At 37.1% G+C, this 22,467-nt stretch overlaps 1 protein-coding gene across 2 annotated transcripts in view; it reads right to left on the bottom strand.

The window, feature by feature from the left end:
- Window positions 1-4,267: 4,267 nt before the first annotated feature.
- The window catches only part of Mgam2 (maltase-glucoamylase 2 (putative)), a 109,052-nt gene continuing 90,852 nt past the window's right edge, over window positions 4,268-22,467 (bottom strand). For both annotated transcript variants that reach the window (XM_087205930.1, XM_087205931.1), the window contains exons 43-48: window positions 22,015-22,071; window positions 21,509-21,633; window positions 21,008-21,096; window positions 14,217-14,266; window positions 10,584-10,757; window positions 4,268-8,768 (exon numbers count right to left, since the gene is read on the bottom strand). In XM_087205930.1, coding sequence (XP_087062056.1) covers window positions 6,819-8,768; window positions 10,584-10,757; window positions 14,217-14,266; window positions 21,008-21,096; window positions 21,509-21,633; window positions 22,015-22,071 — 2,445 coding nt within the window. In that variant the 3' untranslated portion in view covers window positions 4,268-6,818. The remainder of the gene's footprint in view (window positions 8,769-10,583; window positions 10,758-14,216; window positions 14,267-21,007; window positions 21,097-21,508; window positions 21,634-22,014; window positions 22,072-22,467) is intronic.

Below are 22,467 nucleotides of genomic sequence, written 5' to 3'. Positions count from 1 at the left end.
TACCCCTCTCTGCTCAAATCCTGGCCTAGCACGGTTCCCAGGCAACACACTCCTCCCCTTCAATTTCGTACTCCGAATTTGCCTCTTTTCTTTCAATTTTTCCCACTCCACCTGCTGATCTCAGGATTTAAACATCAGACATATATTTACTGAGCAACACTTGTGTGCCTGACATTAGGTCAAGAACAGATGCTACTAAAATGCACAAGAAATGGGGTGCTACACAAATGTCCACAAGCCACTTAGCAGCCATTTTCCCCTCAGACTTACATTGTCCACCCCAAAGTGAAGGTCCTGGGTTCAGTCTCTAGTATCACAAAAAGAAAAAAGAAAGGAACTACAAGGTGTCATAGAAATATATAGTGAATATTTAATTTAAAAAATAATTACAGTAAAATATTTTGACATTACCCCCCCGCCCCCGCCGTGCTCCCATTTACTTTGAATACACTTATTCCATTATTCCTGACACTTTCTAAAACGGTTCTGGAAATCCTCTCTCATGAGTGTCTTTATGAGGTGTGATCAAAAATATAATGAATCCTCCTGCCAAGTGTCATCCAACAGAAAAGCAAGCTCATGAAAACATTACAGTGTCTTATTATCTACATTATTAAATGGATCTGTCACTATGTGATATCTGGTTCTTCCCCAAAGTCAAAAGACCCATGAAAAGTAAATGTTTTTAATTGATTCAAAATATTGAGTCACAATACCACAACTACAAACACTCATGAAAAAGCACTTTCAGAATGGCTTCTGAAAGTGGCAAGAACAATGGGCTAAGTGTGTTTGAAGTAAGGGGGTATTTTGAGGGGGATTAATGGCAATGTGTCTTTTCCTGCAATTTTAAGAAATTTAAAACATCACCATGTGTTTCAATCACATCTTGAGCATTTACATCCGCCTATGGAAAGTAATACATCACTATAGTGAAAATGTTGCTTTTACGTTATACATATGGACAGAACAATTAAATGAATACCACTGGTAAAATGTTTTAGAACATTCCCACAGTGGGTATAAAACTGAATGAGGTGACCTTAACATCCTTTCCGATTCATATGCTCTGCAGTTTCCTAACCATCTAAGATCAGAAAGTTTTGCAGACACCAACTCAAACAAGTAACCAAATTAATGTCACCAGTAATGGACAAATGGACCTCAGATGATTCCTAGCAACAGCAGAATGAAGCTACTCAGAGTCAAATATTTCATTATAGCAACAGAAAGTGGCTTAGTAGATTATGTGCGTAACTGTCTGGATATCCCATGTTAATATATAAGCTAGTCCAAAGGCTCAAATACTACCTATATGTTAATAGATCTCTAATGTATCTCCATTCAGAATTTCCCTGCTCTGGGTTCTACATTCATCCACCAAACAATCTACTTAATACCTCCTCTTAGAAATATAAATGTTCTACCAAATTTAACACGACCAAAAGTGAACTCTCAGATCCCTATCATCATGCTTAAGTTTGGTGTCCCCCAAGAGACAGTCCTATTAAGAACTACAAAGAACCTGCCACAGTTTCACAGATGCTGGTGGAAGACCTCAGGTCCTCCTGAGTCTGAGTCAAAGGACGTTATGGCTCAAGACATTGCAGGCAGCTTGAACTTCATGCTTCTATCAGTCCTCTTTTCCTGTGAGTCCCATGGGGGTAATGCAGATAGGGCACCAGTGGATATGGCATACACAGTGGGTTTGTGTCATGGCTGAGGAACCCGGAGTTTAGAAAACTCCCATTTTCTAAAAGGGTTCCTATGGCTGGGAATGTAACTCAGTGGTACCACATGAGCTTAGTATGCCTAAGGCCCTGCATTTGATACATAGCACCAAAACTGGGGAAGGGGGATTCTAAAAATCCTGCCCAATCTTTGTGTGGAAAGAGATACCATGATTTTACTCAACAAAAGTTTTAATATTTATATCATATTTTGCAAAACCTAAGTAAGGAAAATATAATTCACGTGCAAAGAAGTAGGCAACAACAGTGTTCTGTGCACATTTATGTGCTGAGGGTAAACACCGTTGGGTTTGGAAACACCATGTGGAACACAGTGACCCACTGCCAGGGTGGGGATGACCAAGGCTGTCTGGACTATAGGGCTCACAGATGTCGAGGGATCCCACCAAATAACAGTCCCTGAGGAGAGCAGGAGGGAACACAGTTACACTCAAGTTCATCACACAAGCCAGAGAAAATCACACTGCAGAAATATGATGTTTGTCATATGAAATAGTGTGCCTAATCATACCCACACCCACCCACAGTCAGTACAAATGAACTCTATTTAAATTTCAAAGTCATTCTTTCTGTTATTTGTTTGTACATTTTGTTCTGAGCCAGAGCTCCTTAGGAGGCAACATATGATTAGCAGCAAAACTAAAAAGATAAAGCAAGAAAAAGCACTGAGAAATATCATAAAATTGGGATAAGTGAATCCATTAAATATTTTGTAAAGTGAGGAGAGATGGACATTATCTAACTTAGCAGTGAGACATTTTGTTCCAGCTCAGAAAAGCTCATTTTTCCCGAAAGCACAATTTGGGACACCTTGGAGGGATTTCTGAAGAGCTTTCCTCTACCAAACTTGAATTTGGAAAAAAAAGTGCTCTGCGTGACTTTATAAGGCAGGAGCACCCAGGAAAAGCTCCTCTCTCTCAGAAGACCCAAGAGGAACGAGGAAGAAACATGAGAATACTCAAAGAATGATGACGATGATGATGATGATGATGATGACGATGACTAATCTTTACAGAACACTTTTCAGACTGAAAATGCATTTCTGTGCATATTATTATACTTCAGATGTTCATCATCTTTAGATGAGGAAACAGGGTTATATACTGAAAGCCATAGAGTCCCTGTAGAAGGCACTCTTAGAGCTTGCTCATGGAGTCTATCACATGTATTAGAGTCTCACATAAATGCAGGAAGCACCTAAATGCAAGACTAGGCAAGGTGTATGTCTGTAACTCCAGCACTCTGGGAGGCTGAGGTAGGAAGACTGCAAGTTTGAGCTCAGCCTGTGCAATGTAGTTACTTAGCAAGACCTTGTCTCAATGTTATTTTTAAATGGGCTGGAGAGATAGCTCAGTGCAAAGATCCTGGTTCAATCCCCAGTACCAAAGAAAAAGTCAGTAACTAATAAAAGACACTTTACCATTAATGCTCCTCTAAATACTCCCCCATTTTCAAACACACATCCCATCATTCTTGCCACTTTCTGAAGCAGTTCTAAAAGCATTACTCATGACAGCTCAGGCCAAGCCACCTTCCCCAACACCAGCTACAGGGCACATATTTGGACACTGTGAATCTAACTGCTACCCTGGCTCTGCATCCACCACTGTGGAGACTTTGGTGCTCACCGCCTTCAAAATTCTACAGGCAAGATCCCGGCCCCAATCTCTGTGGTTATATGGCTTCCATACTTAGGAAGGTGGGATCCCTGGGAACATTGATGATGAGATCCTTGCAGTTTTCTAAATTTTATTTGACTTTTTTATTTTATTGCCATTCTGGGGATTGAATTTAGGACCTCATGCATGCTAGCCAAGTCCTCCACCACTGAGATAAGTCCATAGCCCCCAGGTGAACTTTGTCTGTATTCTGCATCCCGTCCTGTCACCTAGGGGCCCAAGTGTTTGCAGTGCCACAAGTGTCCGACAGTGGGGTGAAATGTGCACTTGGTCTTACATCAGCATTTGTGATGTCAATGAGAAAAGTACACTGGGTGACCCTCAGTATAGGTACAAGTGAAGGAGTTCATGACCAAGTCTTCAGAATTATGAGTTTTGTTCTGAATTGGAAGATCAAGTTAGGAGCCATGGATTCACAAGCACAAGCTCTGTCAGTTTTGCTCAGATGACTGCAGCTTGCAGGCTGATTCCATGAGGCAGATATATCATAGCTAACTACTGAATCTGTGTTGTTCATGAAGGGTGCCATCAAACAGTCCAGACAATGGAGCACCTGTGATGTTATGACAGAAAGCTGGGAAGATGTGTTTGCAGAAGGTGTTAGAGATTCTTGTGGAGTAAGTCAGAGAGGCTGGAGTTCTTACATGATGGGGAAGTTCAGAGTATACTTGACCAGGACCTGAGAGTTGGAAAAAGGATATTATTGGCCTAAAAATGTGGTTCTCAAACTCTCTTGTGTCAGGACTCCTTTACATTCAAAATAAGTGAAGATACCATTAGAAATTAAAATTGAGTCATTTGTAAAATACTTTTAAATATTTATTTTTTATTCATTGTAATAACATACTACATGTTAGCATAAATAAAATTTTATGAAAATAATATTTTCCAAAGCAAAAATGGTAAGAAAAATGGCGTTATTTTACATTTGGTGAAGCTGTTTAGTATCTTGCATGATAGAAGAAAGCAAGATTTTTGTATGCTATCTTTGTCACACCATACAACATAAGGTCTCTGGAAAGTGTCACCATATACTAACAAAAGAATGCCAGTGGAAAGACTAATAACAATGGAGTATTTTGAAAATAGATTTGACTTTTTTATATCCCAGGAAGAGTCTTAGGACAACCTACAGATTCCTTCTTCACGTTTTGAGAATACTGGTCTAGGGTTAAACCTGCAATAGAAACCAGCTGGCTAGATTTGATAATGATCAAGAGTCTACTGATGGGGATCTGGGTGATCTTAGGAATTAATGCCTCAAAAATAAATGAATTTGAATATAAAAGACCAAGAACATAGTGAAAGCCTTTACACACTGCAGAAGAGACTTGGCAGTAAAGTAATAATGGAAAAGCTGGTGGATAAAAGAAGAAGCAAATGAAATTATTTGTAGTAGTGTTTAGAACAGAAGTAATAGTACAGGTGGGAGTGATGGAAGGAATTTCCTACTCAGCAGTCATGACAGAGACAGTATTGTTTGTACTGGTAGCATGAGTATTTGAGGAAGGGGAAGTATCACAACAGGAACAATATTACCAGTGCTGGCAGCACTCATACTTGTAGAAAAAGAAAAATTGGTCATAACAGAGAGAGGATCATTAATGCTAGGAGCAAGAGTACTGGTCAGAAGAGTAGTGATTATTATAATAGCGCTACTTGTGCTGTCACCACCAGACATAGCAGTGGAAGAAGAATTTGTAGTAGAAACATCATGGTAGTGTTAGCAACATCTGAATTTATAGAAGTAGTTCTCATAACAGTAGTGTTCACAGTATCAGTACTTTCAAAAAAATAAGTATCAATAATGGGGAAACTATTGATAGTAAAATCAGCACCAGTACTTGTAAGAGAAGTAGGTATAATTGGTAGCATATTATTAAGGCTAGTATCATCAGTACCTGTATGAGAGGAAGTGATTATTAGAGAAGCATTAGTACTAGGGATGGCATTTATAGGGGAAGAAGTCATTTTATTATGAATAGTAGTAAGAGTGTTAATATTAGTATTATTTGGTAAGGAAGTAATGTAGTAATATGAAGAATAGTGGTAGCACTAGCAGAAGAAATACTTGTTTAAGATAGAGTACCAGTGCAGATGTAGATCCATTCAAAACAGTACTACTAGTGTTAGATCCAGCATCACTGGTAAAGATAGTTATGGTTGTGAAAGGCAGAGTAGCATGGCTACTAGCAGTAGTAGTACTTATGGAGAAAAGACCAGCTAAATCAGCCGCAGTGGTACTAGTGGTGACATCAGTAGTACTCATTGGGAAAGGAATGGCTGTGATAAGAAGTGGTGCTAGTGTTTTCAGTATCAGTACTCCTATGGAAAGGAATAGGTGTGTTCAGAGAAGTAGTACTAGTTGAGACATTAAGAATACTTAGGAATGAAGTGGTTGTGATAGTAAAAGTAGCACTACTGCTAGTCAGACTTGAACCTGCAGAGAAAGAATTAGTTGTATCAGGACCAGTAGTATTAGTGGTAAGATAAACAGCCATCATGGCTATAAGCAGAATGACATTAGTACTGGAACTAGTGGTGCTTACATAGAAAGGAGTGGTTGTACCAGAAACAGTAGTACAAGTGAAGACACCAAAATTACTTGTTGGGAAAGGAACAGTGCTGATAAGAACTAGAATTCACAGAAGGGAAAGGAGTATCAGGGGCAGCAGTACTAGTGGTGATATTACTATTTTTAGGGAAAGGAATTGTGCTGATAGGAACAGTAGCACTGGTGATCAAGTACTAGGAAAAGGAGTAGTATCAGGGGCAGTAGTATTAGTGGTGACATCAGTAGTATTCACTGGGAAAGGGGCGGTGCTAACAGGAACAGTAGCACTAGTGCTCCCAGGAGCAAGAAAAGGAGTAGCACCAGGGGCAGTAGTATAAGTGGTGATATCAGTAGTATTTGTTGAGAAAGGGGTGGTGCTGATTGGAATAGTAGGACTGGTGCTCACAGTAGTAGGGAAAGGAGTAGTATCAGAGGCAGTAGTACTAGAGGTAACATTAGTAATATTTGTTAGGAAAGGAATGGTGCTCATAGCAACAATAGTACTAGTGCTTAAAGAGGTAGGGAAAGTAGTAGTATTGGAGACAGTTGTATTAGTAGTGATTTTAGTAGTAGTTGTTGGGAAAGAAGTGGTGCTGATGGAAACAGTTCCACTAGTGTTTACTGTCACAGGGAAAGGAGTAGTTGTGTTAGAAGACATAGTATCAGTGGTGACATTAGTATTTGTTGGGAAAAGAGTGGTGCTGACAGGAAAAGTAGCAGTAATGCTCACAGTAGTAGGTAAGGGAGTAGTATCAGGGGCAGTAGTACTAATGGTGACATTTGGGGTATTTGTTGGGAAAGGAATGGTACTGAGGGGAACAATAGTACTAGTGCTCACAGTAGTGGGGAAAGAAGTACCAAGGCCACTAGTAGTAGTGGTGATATTTGTAGTATTTGTTGGGAAAGGAATAGTACTGAGGGAACAGTAGTACTAGTGCTCACAGTAGTGGGGAAAGGAGAAGTATCTGGGGCAGTAGAACTAGTGGTGACATTTGTGGTATTTGTTGAGAAAGGAATGGTACTGAGGGGAACAGTAGTACTAGTGCTCACAGTAGTGGGGAAAGGAGAAGTACCAAAACCATCAGTACTAGTGGTGACATTTTTAGTATTTGTTGGGAAAGGAATGGTACTAAGAGGAACAGTAGTACTAGTGCTCACAGTAGTGGGGAAGGAAATAGCATCAGGGGCAGTAGTACTAGTGGTGACATTTGTAATATTTGTTGGGAAAGGAATGGTACTGAGGGGAACAGTAGTACTAGTGCTCACAGTAGTGGGGAAAGGAGAAGTACCAAAACCATTAGTACTAGTGGTGACATTTGTAGTATTTGTTGGGAAAGGAATGGTACTAAGAGGAACAATAGTACTAGTGCTCACAGTAGTGGGGAAGGGAATAGTATCAGGGGCAGTAGTACTAGTGGTGACATTTGTAATATTTGTTGGGAAAGGAATGGTACTGAGAGGAACAGTAGTATTACTATTCACAGTAGTGGGGAAAGGAGCAGTATCAGGGGCATTAGTACTTGTGGTGACATTTGTAGTATTTGTTGGGAAAGGAATGGTACTGAGGGGAACAGTAGTACTAGTGCTCACAGTAGTGGGGAGGGGAGTACTATCAGAGACAGTAGTACTAGTGGTGACATTTGTAGTATTTGTTGGGAAAGGAATAGTACTGAGAGAAACAATAGTACCAGTTCTCACTGTAGTGGGGAAGGGAGTAGTATCAGGGGCAATAGTACTAGTGGTGACACTAGAAATATTTGTTGGGAAAGGAATGGTAGTGACAGGAACAACAGCACTGGTGCTCATGGTGGAAGGGAAAGGAGTAGTTATATCAGGGGCAGGAGTACTTGCAGTGACATCTGTAGTATTTGTTGGGAAAGGAATGGTACTGAGGGGAATAGTAGTGCTAGTGCTCATGTTAGTGGGGAAAGGAGTAGTACCAAGAGCAATAGTGCTACTGGTGACATTTGTGGTATTTGTTGGGAAAGGAATGGTACTGAGAGGAATAGTAGTACTAGTGCTCACGTTAGTGGTGAAAGGAGTGGTATCAGGGGAAGCACTAGAAATGACACTGGAAATATTTGTTGGGAAAGGAATGGTAGTGACAGGAACAACAGCACTGGTGCTCACAGTGGAAGGGAAAGGAGTAGTTATACCAGGGGCAGGAGTACTTGTGGTGACATTTGTAGCATTTTTTGGGAAAGGAATGGTGCTCATAGGACCTGTAATACTAGTGCTCTCAGTAGTAGGGAAAGGAGAAATTCTGTCAGGAACAGTAATGCTAGCAGTTGGAACACCAGTAGTACTTGTTGCATAATTTGTGGTTTTGATGGGAAAAATGTCACTAATGCTAGTGATAATAGTACTTTTGGTGAAAGAAGTAGCTGTGTGAGAAGCAGAAGTACTAGTTGTAATGTAAGTGGCATTTGGTGTATAATGTGTGGTTGGGATAGAAGCAGTGACAGTAGTCATTGTAGTAGTGGTACTTGTATGGAAGGGAGTAGTATCAGGAATAACAGGAGTAGTGGTAACATGAGCAGAACTTGCAGAAGGTGTGTTTGTGATTGAAACCATGGTGATAGTGCTCACTGTTGTACTTGCACTACCAGAACTGATGATAGTCTCAGCACTGGTAGCCTCAGTAGTAGATGGAAATGGATGAGTACTCATGGTGCTGGTGCTTGTCATAGTTGGACTGGTAACTACAGGATCATCATGAATCCAAATAACTTCAGTTAATTTTTCCAGGTTGATATTCTTGTCAGTTAATTGAATAGTTAGTGTCTGCCAGGAAAAAAAAAACAAAGATTAAACATTATTTTTAATTCACATTTCATGCTGCAATTTAACAAAAGAAAAGTATTTATTTTTCCCAAGAGAGCAATAGCATATAAATGTCTTTTTACAGGTCACGTTGATTATTAATTTGGACAGATCTTCTTTGTGCATAACTTTATTCTAGAAATCTTTCTTCTCACTTTATACAGAACTGCATTGTTCAAAAATATTTACACTTCTGATTAAGACCTGCGTTTATTGAAATTGATTTTCTTTGCCACTGGGTTTTAACCTTCCTGACAGCTGGCTGGTTTCATTTACGATTATCAACACCTCATACTCATAGTGCCTGGCCCATAAGAGGCATCTGGGGATCCCGTAGAGATTTTCTAAGAGAAGGCACTCAGGGATTTTTCTACATTGTTCTTAATTAGAAAGAGTTTCTTTAAAAAAGTGGTTTTAAATTCAATATCCAGTAAAAGAGCTGATTACAAGAGACCATAAAGAAAGGATCTATTTGGGTCATTTTCTAAAATTCAAATATCATCAAGGTACACTTTCCACCTTTTTGAAACAAAAATTACAGTTAGCCATTCCCTATGGGTTACTGGATCCACATTTATGATTAGCTTTATTTTCTAAAGTAAAATAGTTTTCCCCACATGGTTGCCTTTGGTAACATTATTCAAATTCCTCCTCTAAAATGTCAATATACTTGCATTTTGGCAACAAAAAGCAACAAGAGCAGATCCTCTAATCGAGTTTTCTACCTATGTCACTGTACTTTAACCAACTAACTGAATCTCGTGGGATATATTCACTTGATGTTCACCACAGTTTGTTACCAATTTTCAACCTAAAAGACCTATCAATTTGACCATGGGTGTGAATACTGCAAGAAAGAGGAATTAAGTTTAAAGAATCACTCTTTTCTCATTTTTGGCCTTTAAATGAAAAATTAAGTTTTGTTATGTAGCCTGGGAAACCAACCTATTCAAACATAGCATAATTTCCTTGGTAAACATATGGAGAGGATAACATAAACTACTAATCATTTGTCCCTGGACTACAGTAGGAAGATCACCAATGAATGCTGTGCATTCTATAACATTTATAGGAACATATCTATCCAACACTTTGGTAACCTTCCTAATATATGCATATCCAAGAATGATAATAGTGATGACAATTTTGCAGAACATAAAATTATCTTATGATAGTGAAATAAGATAGTTATACTTATGGAACAGGAGACTTGGATGCTCTGATGTTGGCCAATAACATGTCACTCATTAAAGTGCAGACATCTCTTTTTCCTATCCTCCCTTGTTATCAATATATGGAATATGCTATCCCCTTATCCCCTCCTCTTATTGCAAGGACCATGTATGATGCAACATCAGAGGGGCACCATGCTATCTCCAAGGACAAAATAGTCAAATAACTGTTTATTCAAAATAGGGGAAAAATAGGGGAAATATTTGTCTTCAAATAGGGGGAAAGCCCCTAACACATAAGGAAGAAGTCATCAAAAATGCCATACTCACGATCCATTGCAATGTTACCAGCTGCTCACCCACCCCAGTGAAGCCACAAAAACTAGACCCATTTATTTTGTCAGTGGGCGAATCCAATCTATTCCATCAGGACTGTGTACTCTCCAACTATTCTTCTCTTCAAGCTGAAGCCCTTTCTCAGTTTTCTCTTCCTCCTTAAAGCTTTTGCCAGTAAATTTGTGTTGTTTCTTCAGTTTTAGTTTTCATTATCACTGAAACAGTTCCCCCATGCATCCTGTATCAATGTTACTCTGATTAGACATACCTGATTGGAAGGGTCACTCTTCAAGTTGGTCTCTGTGAATTGCTGGTTGTCATAGGTGAATTTGACTTGTGTCACATAAGTAGAGTTCACACCCCAAACCTTAATATAGCCAACTTTCAGAGGATTTGAGTCACTTAAATACTTATTGTGTATGACTTGGATATGCAAGATATTCTATGAAGAATTTGTAAAGAGAAAAAACATAATACATTGTTTAAAAATACTATATTCTAGAGTGCAGAGGAGCAGAGCTGCCTCCAGCACAGATGAGGTGAACCTTCCAGTCTGCCATACCACTGCCCCCAGTGCAGAGGATCAGAGCTGCCCCCAGCACAGAGGAGGTGGACCTTTTGGAGTGCCGTACCACCACTCCCAGTGCTGAGGAGATGAGAAATGAGAGGTGAATTAAATGTGTTTCTTGTATGCAGCATATTGTTGGATCATGCTTCTTGACCCATTCTGTTGGTCTATTTCTTTTGATTGGTGAATTGAGACCATTACCATTGATAGCTATAACTCATACATATTGACTTATTATTGTTGTGACTTTTTCTTTTTGTTGGATTCTCACCCTTTGCATTTAATTTCTTGTCATGCCCAATGGATTCATTCTGCTGGGCTTCCTGGGGTTGTGATCCTCATTGTCTTTTCCTAGGATATTGTCTAAAATTTTTTGGAGTGCTGTTTTGGTATTCATGAAGTTCCTAAGGTGCTCTTTGTCATGAAAGAATTTTATTTCTCCATCAATTTTGAAAGATAATTTTGCAGGGTATATCAATCTGGGTTGGAAGCTGTTTTCTTTTAGGGCTTGAAATACATCACTCACTCCAAGATCTTTTTGCCTTGAGGGTTTGTATTGAGAAATCTGTTGTGATTCTGATGGGCTTTCCTTTGTATGTGATTATTTCTTTTCTCTAACTGCTTGTAGAACTGTATTCTTCTGTTGGGTTACTGGAATCCTATTATATGCCTATGTGTAGATTTTTTTTGATCAGGGCTAGTTGGAGTCCTACATGCCTCACTTATCTGTATGTCAAGTTCTTTTCCCCTGCTTGGGAAGTTTTCTGCCATCACTTCTGTGAAAAGTTTTTTGATATCATCTGCACTCTCTGCTGTTTCTTCATTGACTCCCATAAGTCTTATGTTATTCCTTGTTTGCATGGTCTAGCAGCTGCTGGATTGATTTCTTGTGGTCCCTTACAATTTTGAAGCAATTTTTCTTTTTCTGGTCACTAATTGCAATTTTATCTTCTATATCTGAAATTCTGTCCTCACAATGGCTCATTCTGCTGTGTAGACTTTCAATGGAGTTTTTCATGTCCTGGAAATCTGTTTGCATCTGTTTTATGGATTCCATTTGTTTCCTATGTTCGGATTCCATCATGTTCCTCAGCTCCTCTATTTTTTTATCTGTGTCCTCTCTAGATTTATTAATCATGTCTTGCACTATGGGCACAATCCCTGATGTTATCTTAGAAATTATTTCTGATTTCATTTTTTCCAGATCCTCTTTTGTTGCCAGTTCAGGAAGTCCAGGTGGTTGAGTATCAGATCGTTCCATCTTGTTTCCCTTTGAGGGTGCTTCAGGTGATCTGGAAGTCTGGTTTTGGGACTTGTTTATGTTTCAACATGGGAAGGGGGGAGGTACATGTGCTGCTGGCACCTGTGTGGCTCACCTCCTCAGCGCTGGGAGTGGTGATATGGTACTCCAAAAGGTCCACCTCCTCTGTGCTGGGGGCAACTCTGATCCTCTGCACTGGGGGCAATGGTACAGCAGCCCGGAAGGTTCACCTCAGAGTAGGAAATTATTTAAGAGAAATCTAATATTTTATAATAAAGAAACAGATTAAACACGGAAGTGTTTTTCCTAAATTGGGCAGTTAGTAGAAATAGAACAAAATTCCAATGTTTATAGATTAATAGCTTCATTTACAAACAATAATTTGAGAGAAAAATAAGCAAAATCTTATACTCAACTATTCTTAAATTAATAACAGATAATATACAGATGTAATTAGTAATCAGTGTTGCATTTAGTTTCAAAGAGGCAAATGCAGTATAGAGACAGTATGATCTGGTACTCATGTCTATAAAAATGATTTGAAGGTCTTAGATGATGATGACATATATATGTGCCAAAATCTGATACACGTGCATAAAAAATTAACGCTGTGTAATACCAATAAAAACTAATAGTCATGCTAAAACAAAAGTAGTAGACAATATGAAAGTTCATGCTGTCATGTCACAGTACAATGCAAACCTTGTATGCAGTTTAAAATTTTCTAGTAACCACATTTTGAAAAAGTAAAAGAAACAAAAGTAATTAATTTAATGACATATTGCATTTAGCCAAAATTTCTAAAATGTTGTTTCAGTGCATTCAATATAAAAAGACGAGTGGGGTATTTTAAAATCTTTTTTCAAAGTAAGCTTTTGAGTATTTCAAAATAGGATAGTCATACTTGTAAGTGCTCAATAGCCAAATGCAGCTCATAAGTGGCATATTGGATAGTGAAGATATAAATTATGATCTCAACCCTGGGCAATATGTTATAAGAGAAATCTATATTAAGTGGAGTCCAAATAGAATGATCATATCTGGAAACCAGTACATGTATAAAACAGCGAAGTTAGCCTGGAGATGGGTAAAGAAGACAGAAGGGATATATAACAGATATCTTCCAATAGTGTAGAAAAGAGAAAATGAATTTTTGCTTTAATAGTCATTATTTCACATCAATGGGTAAAAATTAAACAAAAGAAGATTCCAGGTTTGACAGAGAATGATCCCCCTACTTTTCTTGTTAGAATTATAGATTATCCAAGGGATCATTTAACATGCAAGATATATTGGCTGCCCTGTGGTCCTCAATTATTCATTCTTCTCTATTCACATCCTTTTCTGTGTGATTTTTATTTTCTAGATGAGATGCTCTATTCCTGCTCTGCCTCTGGGATTGGCCCTGTGACTTTACTTTGCTAATGGGAAATTGGGCAACTTGATGCAAGAAGTGATTTTAAAAATTATTTGGGTGTTTTCACTTCTATTTTTGTCTTCTTCTATAATCATAAAAAAGCCATGCCCAGGACTTCCCATAATTTCACTTTAGATCATCCTCAAACCATCAAATACAAATGTGAATGAGTATAATCAAGACAATCCAAGCAGACTAACAAAGCGATGGATGACAACTAACGCATGAAAGTGAGTCAAGACAGTCAGGTGTAGCTCAGACCATCTGCAAACTTAGAATCTAAATAAGGTTTGAGACTGTGTATTATTCAGCACTGTTGCATGTTGAATAGTTTCATGTAACATTTGCACTTCAAAGTTTTATCAGCCAGAAAAATTCTCATCCCTGGAAACATGTTATAAATTTAAGGGTTCATTTTTTTTCCCAGAAAAGTTTCTTATCTTCTCATTTCTCTCTCTCTCTCTCTCTCTCTCTCTCTCTCGTAATTGTCAAAATAAGACTGTTTCTTCCTTATTTTAGAGTGAAAAAAACAAAATTAGAAAAACAAAGGCAGGACCTCCTGTTAAGACGTAAGATACTATAGTTAAAGTTAAATTGTACAAATGTATAATTTTTAAATAACAAGAAAAGCATTTATAAAACTCAATAACCTTACCTCAGCTGCTGTAAAGTTTGCCAGGAAGTAGTTTCCATTTTCATATGTATCTGAAGGCAAGAAAAAGAAAAAAAAAACAACTACTCATTGCTTTAATTATGGGAGATAATCTTATATGCAATCAGACAACATCTTAAGGGGTTACAATTACTGATCAGGATATTTATCACTGCCCTGAGAAGCACTAGTAGCTAAGCACTTGCCAAACATGCGTATGACTCTGGGCTGTATCCCTGATACACATATACAAAGAAGAAGGAGGAAGAGGAGGAGGAAGAAGAGAAGAGGAAGAAGAGAAAGAAAAGGAGAGGGAGAAGGAAAAGGAGAGGGGGAGTAGGAGGGAGACGGTTAAGGGAGGGGGAGGAGAGGAGAAGAAAAGTAGCAAGGACATCTCACTCCAGGTTTGAGTGGAAGGAGGCATGGGGAGAGAAAAGGGCCTGGAGGTTGAAAATGCAAGGTAATCTAGGTTAAATTAAGAATAGATACCCAGGTAAAGTGTGGAGGATACTGATTAGTTATTCTGTGCTGATACAGCATGTACATAACCATGAGAGTTCACATACCTATGAGGATAAAAGTTCAAAGCAGAGGAAAATGGTTAAGGAATCAAGCTTCTAAGTCAGACACGGATACAAATCCCAGCTCTTGTACTTAATATTTGTGCAACCATGAGCACTTAATATTTTACCATTTGCAGAAGGATATATGAGGTGTGATCAAAATATTTGGTGAATGTTTAAATTTTTAAAAATTTATTCCAGTAAAAGACATATTGTCACTAATCCCCCTCAATTTGAACACATTTACCCCATCCTTCTTACCCTCTTCTGAAGCAGTTCTGGAAGCCCTCTTTTGTGAGTGTCACATGCCATTTAATGGAAAGACAGGCTCATAAAAAACATTACAGTGTGTTCTGATCCACTTTACTCATAGATCTTGCACAATTCTACTTCTGGCTCTTCCACAAAGTCAAAATGACCATGAAAGGTAAATATTTTGAGTTGATTCAGGACTTTAAGGCAGCCACACAGTAAAACTAAAGATGCTCACAAAAGAGGACTGCCAGAGCTGCTTCAGAAAGTGGCAAGAGTGGTGGAATAAATGTGTTCAGATTGGGGGGGTGAGGGGGATTGTATCTTTGAATATAATTTTAATGTATCTTTTAATATAATTTTTAAAAATTTTAAATATTCACCATATGTTTCAATAATGTCTCATAATAACAGTACCTACATTCAGCTTGTGCAAAATAAGTGCTCAAGATATGTTATTTACTATAATCATCAAAATCATAATCTGTATTAATCTTCTTTCTCTACTCTTATTCTGTCCTTCACAGTGCTATAGGTCCTAAACCCTCTTTTCTCTGCAGAACTGACCCATTAACTTTCCTCCAGGACCTCTCTGCTCTTCCAGGCTACAATGATGCCCCAGAGTACTCCACTGTGACAAAACCTTCCTTTGATTATATCAAGTTAGCATTACATGCCTGTTTTATTGCCATATGTTTCAAACAGTTAGCCCTTGACCCCTTGATTGTTATACCTCTGTATTCTACTCAAAATTTGATTTACATCTCTTATATTACCTCAGTATTTCTTTTTTACATTGAATCTGATATTTTCAAAGTCATAAGTGACATAGTACATTAAACCTAAATATCTTTTCATGATGTTCAGGATTTTCAGACTCCTTTAAATATACATCTTCCCCTTGAAATACAGTATTAAGTAAGAATGTATCCAAGGAGGCTAGGTTCCAAGGCCCAAGACCCCTAGTGGATGCCTGAAATTATGTCTAGCACTGAGGCCTATATGTACGACGTTTTTTCCTACAGCTACATACCTATGGTAAAGTATAATTTATAAATTAGGCCCAGTAAGAGATTAACAATAATAATAAAATAGAACTATTACGATAATATATTCTAATAAAAGTAGAACAATTATAATAATATGCTCTACTAAACCTTTGAGCATTGGGGGGGCATTATTGAATAAAGTGGACCCTTGACTTACAAACTCAATTCGTTCTCATGGGCTGGTTGTAACTCAAGTTGGTCAGTGAAGGCTCAGGCTCCTCTACACAGCCTTTAAAGTCTCTCTCTTGTATACAGGCAGATCTCAGTGTCTTTAGAGAGACAATGGCCCAGTATTTCTCAATTAACTTCATACAGGAAAGGATGTTGTATCTCTAGCTGAGACCATTTGGAAGCACAAGCAGCCAGCATTCAAGACATAACTCAAGACGTTGTTTGTAAGTTAAAACCAAAGTTGTTCCAGTCAAAACCCAAGTTGTTCCTATGTCAGGCTGGTAGTAACTCAAGAGTCTATTCTAAAATATAGGCATTTCAGAACTACAGAAGTTGATCTGCTACTAAATGGCTAATAGGAGGGTGGCATATACAACACGAACACACTGGACAAAGAGATGGCTTGTGTCCTGCATAAGGTGGAGCAGGATGGCATGGAATTTCATCATGCTAGATGGAATGATGCATAATTTAAAACTTAAAAATTTTTTCTTGCACTTTTCTATTTAATATTTTCAGACCATGGTTGACCACAAGTAACTTAAATCATGAAAAGTAAATCCTCAAATAAAGGGAGACTACTTTACTCTGAGTTGATATCTATATTCATTCTCCTCAAGTAGCTTCTAAAACTCCTATTTCTTTTTTATTTTTTAAATATATATATTTATTGGTACATTTTAGGTATAAAATACATTTACATTAGATTGGTAGGGGGAGAAAGTGGGTTTGGTTAAATGCATCCATTTATGGCCCTATGATCTGTCCTTTTCTTGAAAGTTTTTGAACAGTGGAAAGATCATTTTGTTGCATTTCCCTATTGTTTTTGAAAGAACAAAAACCCCAAGCCCTACAAATGGCTTGTATTGAACTTTTACATTTGAATTAAAAATTATTAAACATAAAAATATAAAATAAAATAAAATACATTTACATTTATCATTTGGTGTTTGTACCAGAACATGATGCATCTTAGTTTTTATTTTTTCTCCCATTACCTGTGCACCCTTCAACCCCTCCACCCTTCCCTATCTACACAGAGTTTGATTCCATTTTTTTTTCCTCATAATTTTTTTCTTTCCCTTCTTCCCTTTCCCCTTTCCCTTCCACCATCCCCAAATCCTTGGACCTTTTCTTATTTCAAATTATCAATTATTGATTTTAATCACTTTCATCCTTATTTACACTTTCAATTTCTCACACTAGAGAAACTATTCAGTATTTACACGTGTGTCCTATTTATTTCACTTAAGAGGATGGCCTCAATATGCATCCATTTAGCTATAAATGACTCTAGTTTCTCATTCTTCGTGGCTGAGTAGTACTCCATTTTATTAAAAAACCACATCTTCTTTATCCAGTTTCCAGTTGATGGGCACTTGGGCTGTTTCCATGCTTTAGCTATTACAAATTGTGCTGCTATAAACATAGGTGCACATATATCACTGTGGGATGATTCTTTTAATTCTTTGGGGAAGATTCCCAGTAGGGGAATAGCTGGGTCAAATGGGACCTCTAGTCCTAGTTCTTTGAGGTATCTCCATACTGATTTCCACAGTGGTTGCACCAGTCTGCACTCCCACCAGCAATGGAGAAGGGTTCCTTTCTCTCCACACCCCCGCCAGCATTTGTTATTGGTTGATTTCTTGATAGCAGCCATTCTTTGTGGGGTGAGGTGGAATCTCAGTGTTGTTTTCATCTGCATCTCTCGAATGACCAGTGATGTGGAACATTTTTTCATATATTTCTTTGCTGTTTTTACTTCTTTGTCTGAGAAATGTCTGTTCATTTTGGATGCCCAGTTTTGAATTGGGTCTTTGAATTTGGGAGGCCTGATTTTTTTCAGTTCTTTATATATTCTTGATAGTACACCTTTGTCTGAGCTACAGTTGCTAAATATTTCTTCCCACATTGTAGGTTGTCTCTTAGCTCTGTTAGTAGTTTCTCTTGCAGTGCAGAAGCTTTGTAATATGATGAGATCCCAGTTGTTTATTCTTTGTGCTAGCTCCCGTGCTACTGAAGATTTGTTTATAAAGTCTTTTCCTATGCCAAAGTCATCAAGAGTTCTACATAACTTATCTTCCAGCAAGTTTAATGTTTCTGACTTAATATTTAGATCTTTAATTCACTTCGATCTTAGTTTAGTGGGCGGTGATAGGTATGGGTCTAGTTTTAATTTCTGACAAGTTGAAATCCAGTTTTTCCAACACCATTTATTAAATAGGCTATCTTTCCTCCAATGAGGGTGGTGCTCCTTTGTCAAAGATGAGGTGACTGAGTATGTCTGGAGTTGTTTTTGCATCTTCTAATCTATTCCACTGATCTTCAGCTCTGTTTCTTTGCCAGTACCATGCTGTTTTTATTACAGTAGCTTTGTAGTTAAAACTCCTATTTCTTAAAATCAGTTTCATTTCAAGATCTACTGGTGTCCATTGCCAAATTTCCATCTTTTGCTAATATTCCCACATCTCTCCCTAAACCAATTAACCTTCTAAGTTTTCTATATTACATCCACTCTTAGTGAAACAAATAGTTATAAAACTACTAGAGTATGTTTAAATTTACTCTTGATTGAAAATACAGTTCACAAACTTAATTTGTTCCATGATTCTGTTTATCACTCGATGTGGAGTTTTTGAACCAGAAGCAAAATTTTGCTGAATGTTTGTGAACAGAAACATCAGTGAACCAAGGTATTATGATCACCTAAACCAACACTGCATCCTCTTTAGCAGTTAGTGCAGTTTTTAAAGAATGAGATTTTGTTGGCATGATTATTTAAGATTACCTTTGAACTAGACATCATATCAGCTTATGTAAGTAAGGGAAAGTTTAACAAGTAATTACAAAGCTGATAACAGACAATTTAAATTAAATCTATACTGATGCCATTTTAGTATTTAAATTTGAATTTCTAAGTGTATTTCATTTTTTAAAAAGCCTCTCTGAAAAATGTTTGAAAGTTTCAGGGACTATTGACTTTTAACTCTAAATCAGATATATTTTCATAGAAACTTAAATTGTATTAAGCAATGGCTTTGCTCTTTTAAATTTTTTAAACAATTACAGGAGATTGAATTTAATACTAACTGTGGTGTTATTAACCCATTATGATACCACTCATCTGGTCCTGATTAGCTCAGCCTATATAAAGGAACTTTCTATATTCTCTTAAAACATTGGTCCTCTACCAGCAGTGATTTTGTCTTCCTGGGGACACTTTATACCATCCAGAGACATATATGGGTATGACCTCTTATTTTTGTCATCAGGTGGGAAGAGGGCAGAAATATCGCTAAACATCCCATGGTAAATAGCCCAGCCACCAGAAACAAAGAATTATTTAAACACAAATTCCAGAATCACTGAGGCTGAGAAAATTGGCTTAAAATTAAGCCCTCTCTTTTTCTCATGATAAACAATATTGATTTTTCTTTTTATTGTTACTTTAATTTAACATAGTTATGGACTACAATGTGATAATGTATCACAATACACAATGATCAAATCAGAGTAGTAAACATTTCTACCTCCTTAAACATTTTCTAAACATATAATAATTGCATATAGTTATGAAGTACAGTGTGGTATTTTAATACACATATACAATGTATACTGATCAAATCACAGTAAAGATAGAGAACAAGATAAACTGTGGTGATCTTTTCAATAGCATATGGGAGTCATACTGGTGCTTATAATAAATACATAATAACACCTAGATATATTTATCTCATAAAAACATTCAGATTTCACAAATTAAATAAGTAGTAGGTTTTCAGTTACTTAAAAACTGAAGCATTTTCTTAAGTAATATAAAAAGCAAATAGCAATACAGAAAAACATTAAAAGTGATTGCATTTTTCTAATTTTCTATCTTTGAAAAATTTTAAAGATAATACCTTCTCTTTAGTTTTTTATTTTTGTAACATTTTATTAGCATATATTAGTTATACAGATTTATGATTTTTTGGCAAATTTGTACATAAACATAACACATTCCATCATTTTTATACCCCATCATGCCTTTGAAGAAAACTAACAAGAAGAAATCTTTAGAAATATTATTAGCAAAACATAAGCTATAATTTAAGAAAATGTGGCAAACTGTAAGATTAGAATGTTCTGGTCCAGAGAAATAAGTAGTGAAAAACGAGAACTGATTGGTAGCTATGTATTTCTGTAGAACTGTCTGAGGAAGAGAGTGTTCTCATTATAATGACAGATTCCAATTACCTAAGGTAGAACAAGTTATTCTTGGATTTGAGAAAGAAAGCATAAAAAGCAATATGAAGTGTCTCTTGGTAATAATCAATTCACAATTCATGAATCACCAAGAAACTTTTCTAAGATCTAATTTGTCTCTTGAGTGGGCATCTTCTGAGGAAAAAGATGCCTGATATCAAAGGCTGGCCCAAATAATGAAGCCATGTCTGTGTCCCATTAAGAAGGAATTCAATGTCAGACTGATATTTGCATCCACACTGTTTTATCAGAGAGAGAGAGAGACAGTTCATTATTTCTGGTTGGACCTCTAAAATCAGGTTCTTGAACCTACCAAACTAGGGAACATACCTGGTCTGTAATAATTTGTACTGTAATATATATGAGCTGACAAAATTGTAATAATGCTCCAAACATCATCACCTTACTGACAGTAGCAGAAGTAGAGATAGGATTTAGTTCCCAATAGCACATGCTGAGCCTCTGCCATGGGTTTTCTGCATGATGTACAAGGACCTGGGAAAGTTCAACTCACCAATGCTTTGTCCATCATCCCAGAACATCTGACCTTCAGCTTTCCCATCATCATCTAAAGCAACAGTCAATCCCATAAAATTTTGTCGACTACCAAGAAAAAAAGAGTCATTTTTCACCAGATTGTAGGTCATAAGAATGAAGATCAGCATCTTTTAAAAATATTATCTATCCAGAAATAAAAGGAATGTATGAAATATGTACATGAGATTTAAAAATAGGTAATATGAGATAAAATATAGGATACTTAACAGTCAATGGAAGAGCATTTAAAACTTAATGAAACATTGGTTCAACTTTCAAAAATCAAATACAGTATATATACTTTGAAGATACACGTTACAAGTAATATGATGAGATATGGATTCCTTAGGAAGAAGAACCAAGAAAAAAGGAACCCTTCAATAGCTTTCTGGTTGCTGTGGAATAAAATTCAAAGTACTAAAGCATGGCATTCAAGTTTGGCTTGAATTACGCTGAGGCAAACACAGCCTCTTCTTACCTGAAATGAGTGTTAATAGCAGGCTCTTGCCAAGGCAGAATGTAGCCTCCTCTGACATGAAGGTTAATGTGGTCGAGGGGAGCCTTCAGTATTTCCCAAACACCTGTAGATTCATGGCCAGATTCCTAGAAGAGAGTAAATAGACAAGGAATAGTGAGGGGCAAATGTATTAAATAGGTGAATGCATTATTGCAAGTCCTTCCTTTCCAAGAAAGTATGTTGGAAAACATTGCAAACTTGAAGAGAATGGCCCTTGCTTTTCATTTTTGTTTGAGACTCTGAAAGCCTAGATTTGTCTGTATCCCCAGAAAAGGAGGGTGGTGAGCATCAGTGCAGTGTAGGTGCTCAGAAGTTGTCAACTTATGCTTGTACTCATATCTTCACTTATACAAACCTTTCCAATGCTGAAAAGGTTGGAAATGATTGCCTTAGAAAGTATGTGTGTGGAAGTCAGGAGAAAGCTCTAGACACTTCTTTAGACTGGATGGAACAATGTTTATTCTTACCGTGCTGTAGTCATACCACCGGCCTCTGGGGAAATAAGCCCAGATCTCAAAAGTGTTCTAAAACATAAAACCAACATGTTACTATGAATGTTCCAATAATGCAATCATTTTAATTTTAAAAATACTTCTTGTAGAATTAAGATAAGACAGAATTTTATTTGGATATTAAGAATTTGAGGGCTTTTACTGAGAAAGGTTCTAGAAATTTCTTCTTCAAAGACACAGAAAAAGATTTTGAAAAGTAAACTGTAAAAGAATACAAATTTCTGGAATGAGAAATCAATCAGTTTTGTGAAATTTTTGTTAATGGAGATCTTGAAAGAAGAAAAAGTTTCCTTTTAGATATTCTAGAAAGTCATTTGTTTGAAAACAGTGAACTGGATGAGACAAGATGATTTTAAAAATGGTTTTCCTGTGGCTTTAAATTATGTGATTAGGGGGTCGGACCTAGAA

Source organism: Heterocephalus glaber, unplaced genomic scaffold (assembly GCF_053883595.1).
Source record: "Heterocephalus glaber isolate CG9 unplaced genomic scaffold, H.glaber_assembly_v1.0 deba00000621, whole genome shotgun sequence".
NCBI classification, from domain to species: domain Eukaryota; kingdom Metazoa; phylum Chordata; class Mammalia; order Rodentia; family Bathyergidae; genus Heterocephalus; species Heterocephalus glaber.
The sequence above is the reverse complement of the archived record's forward strand: the minus strand, read 5'-3'. Positions and strand labels throughout refer to the sequence as shown.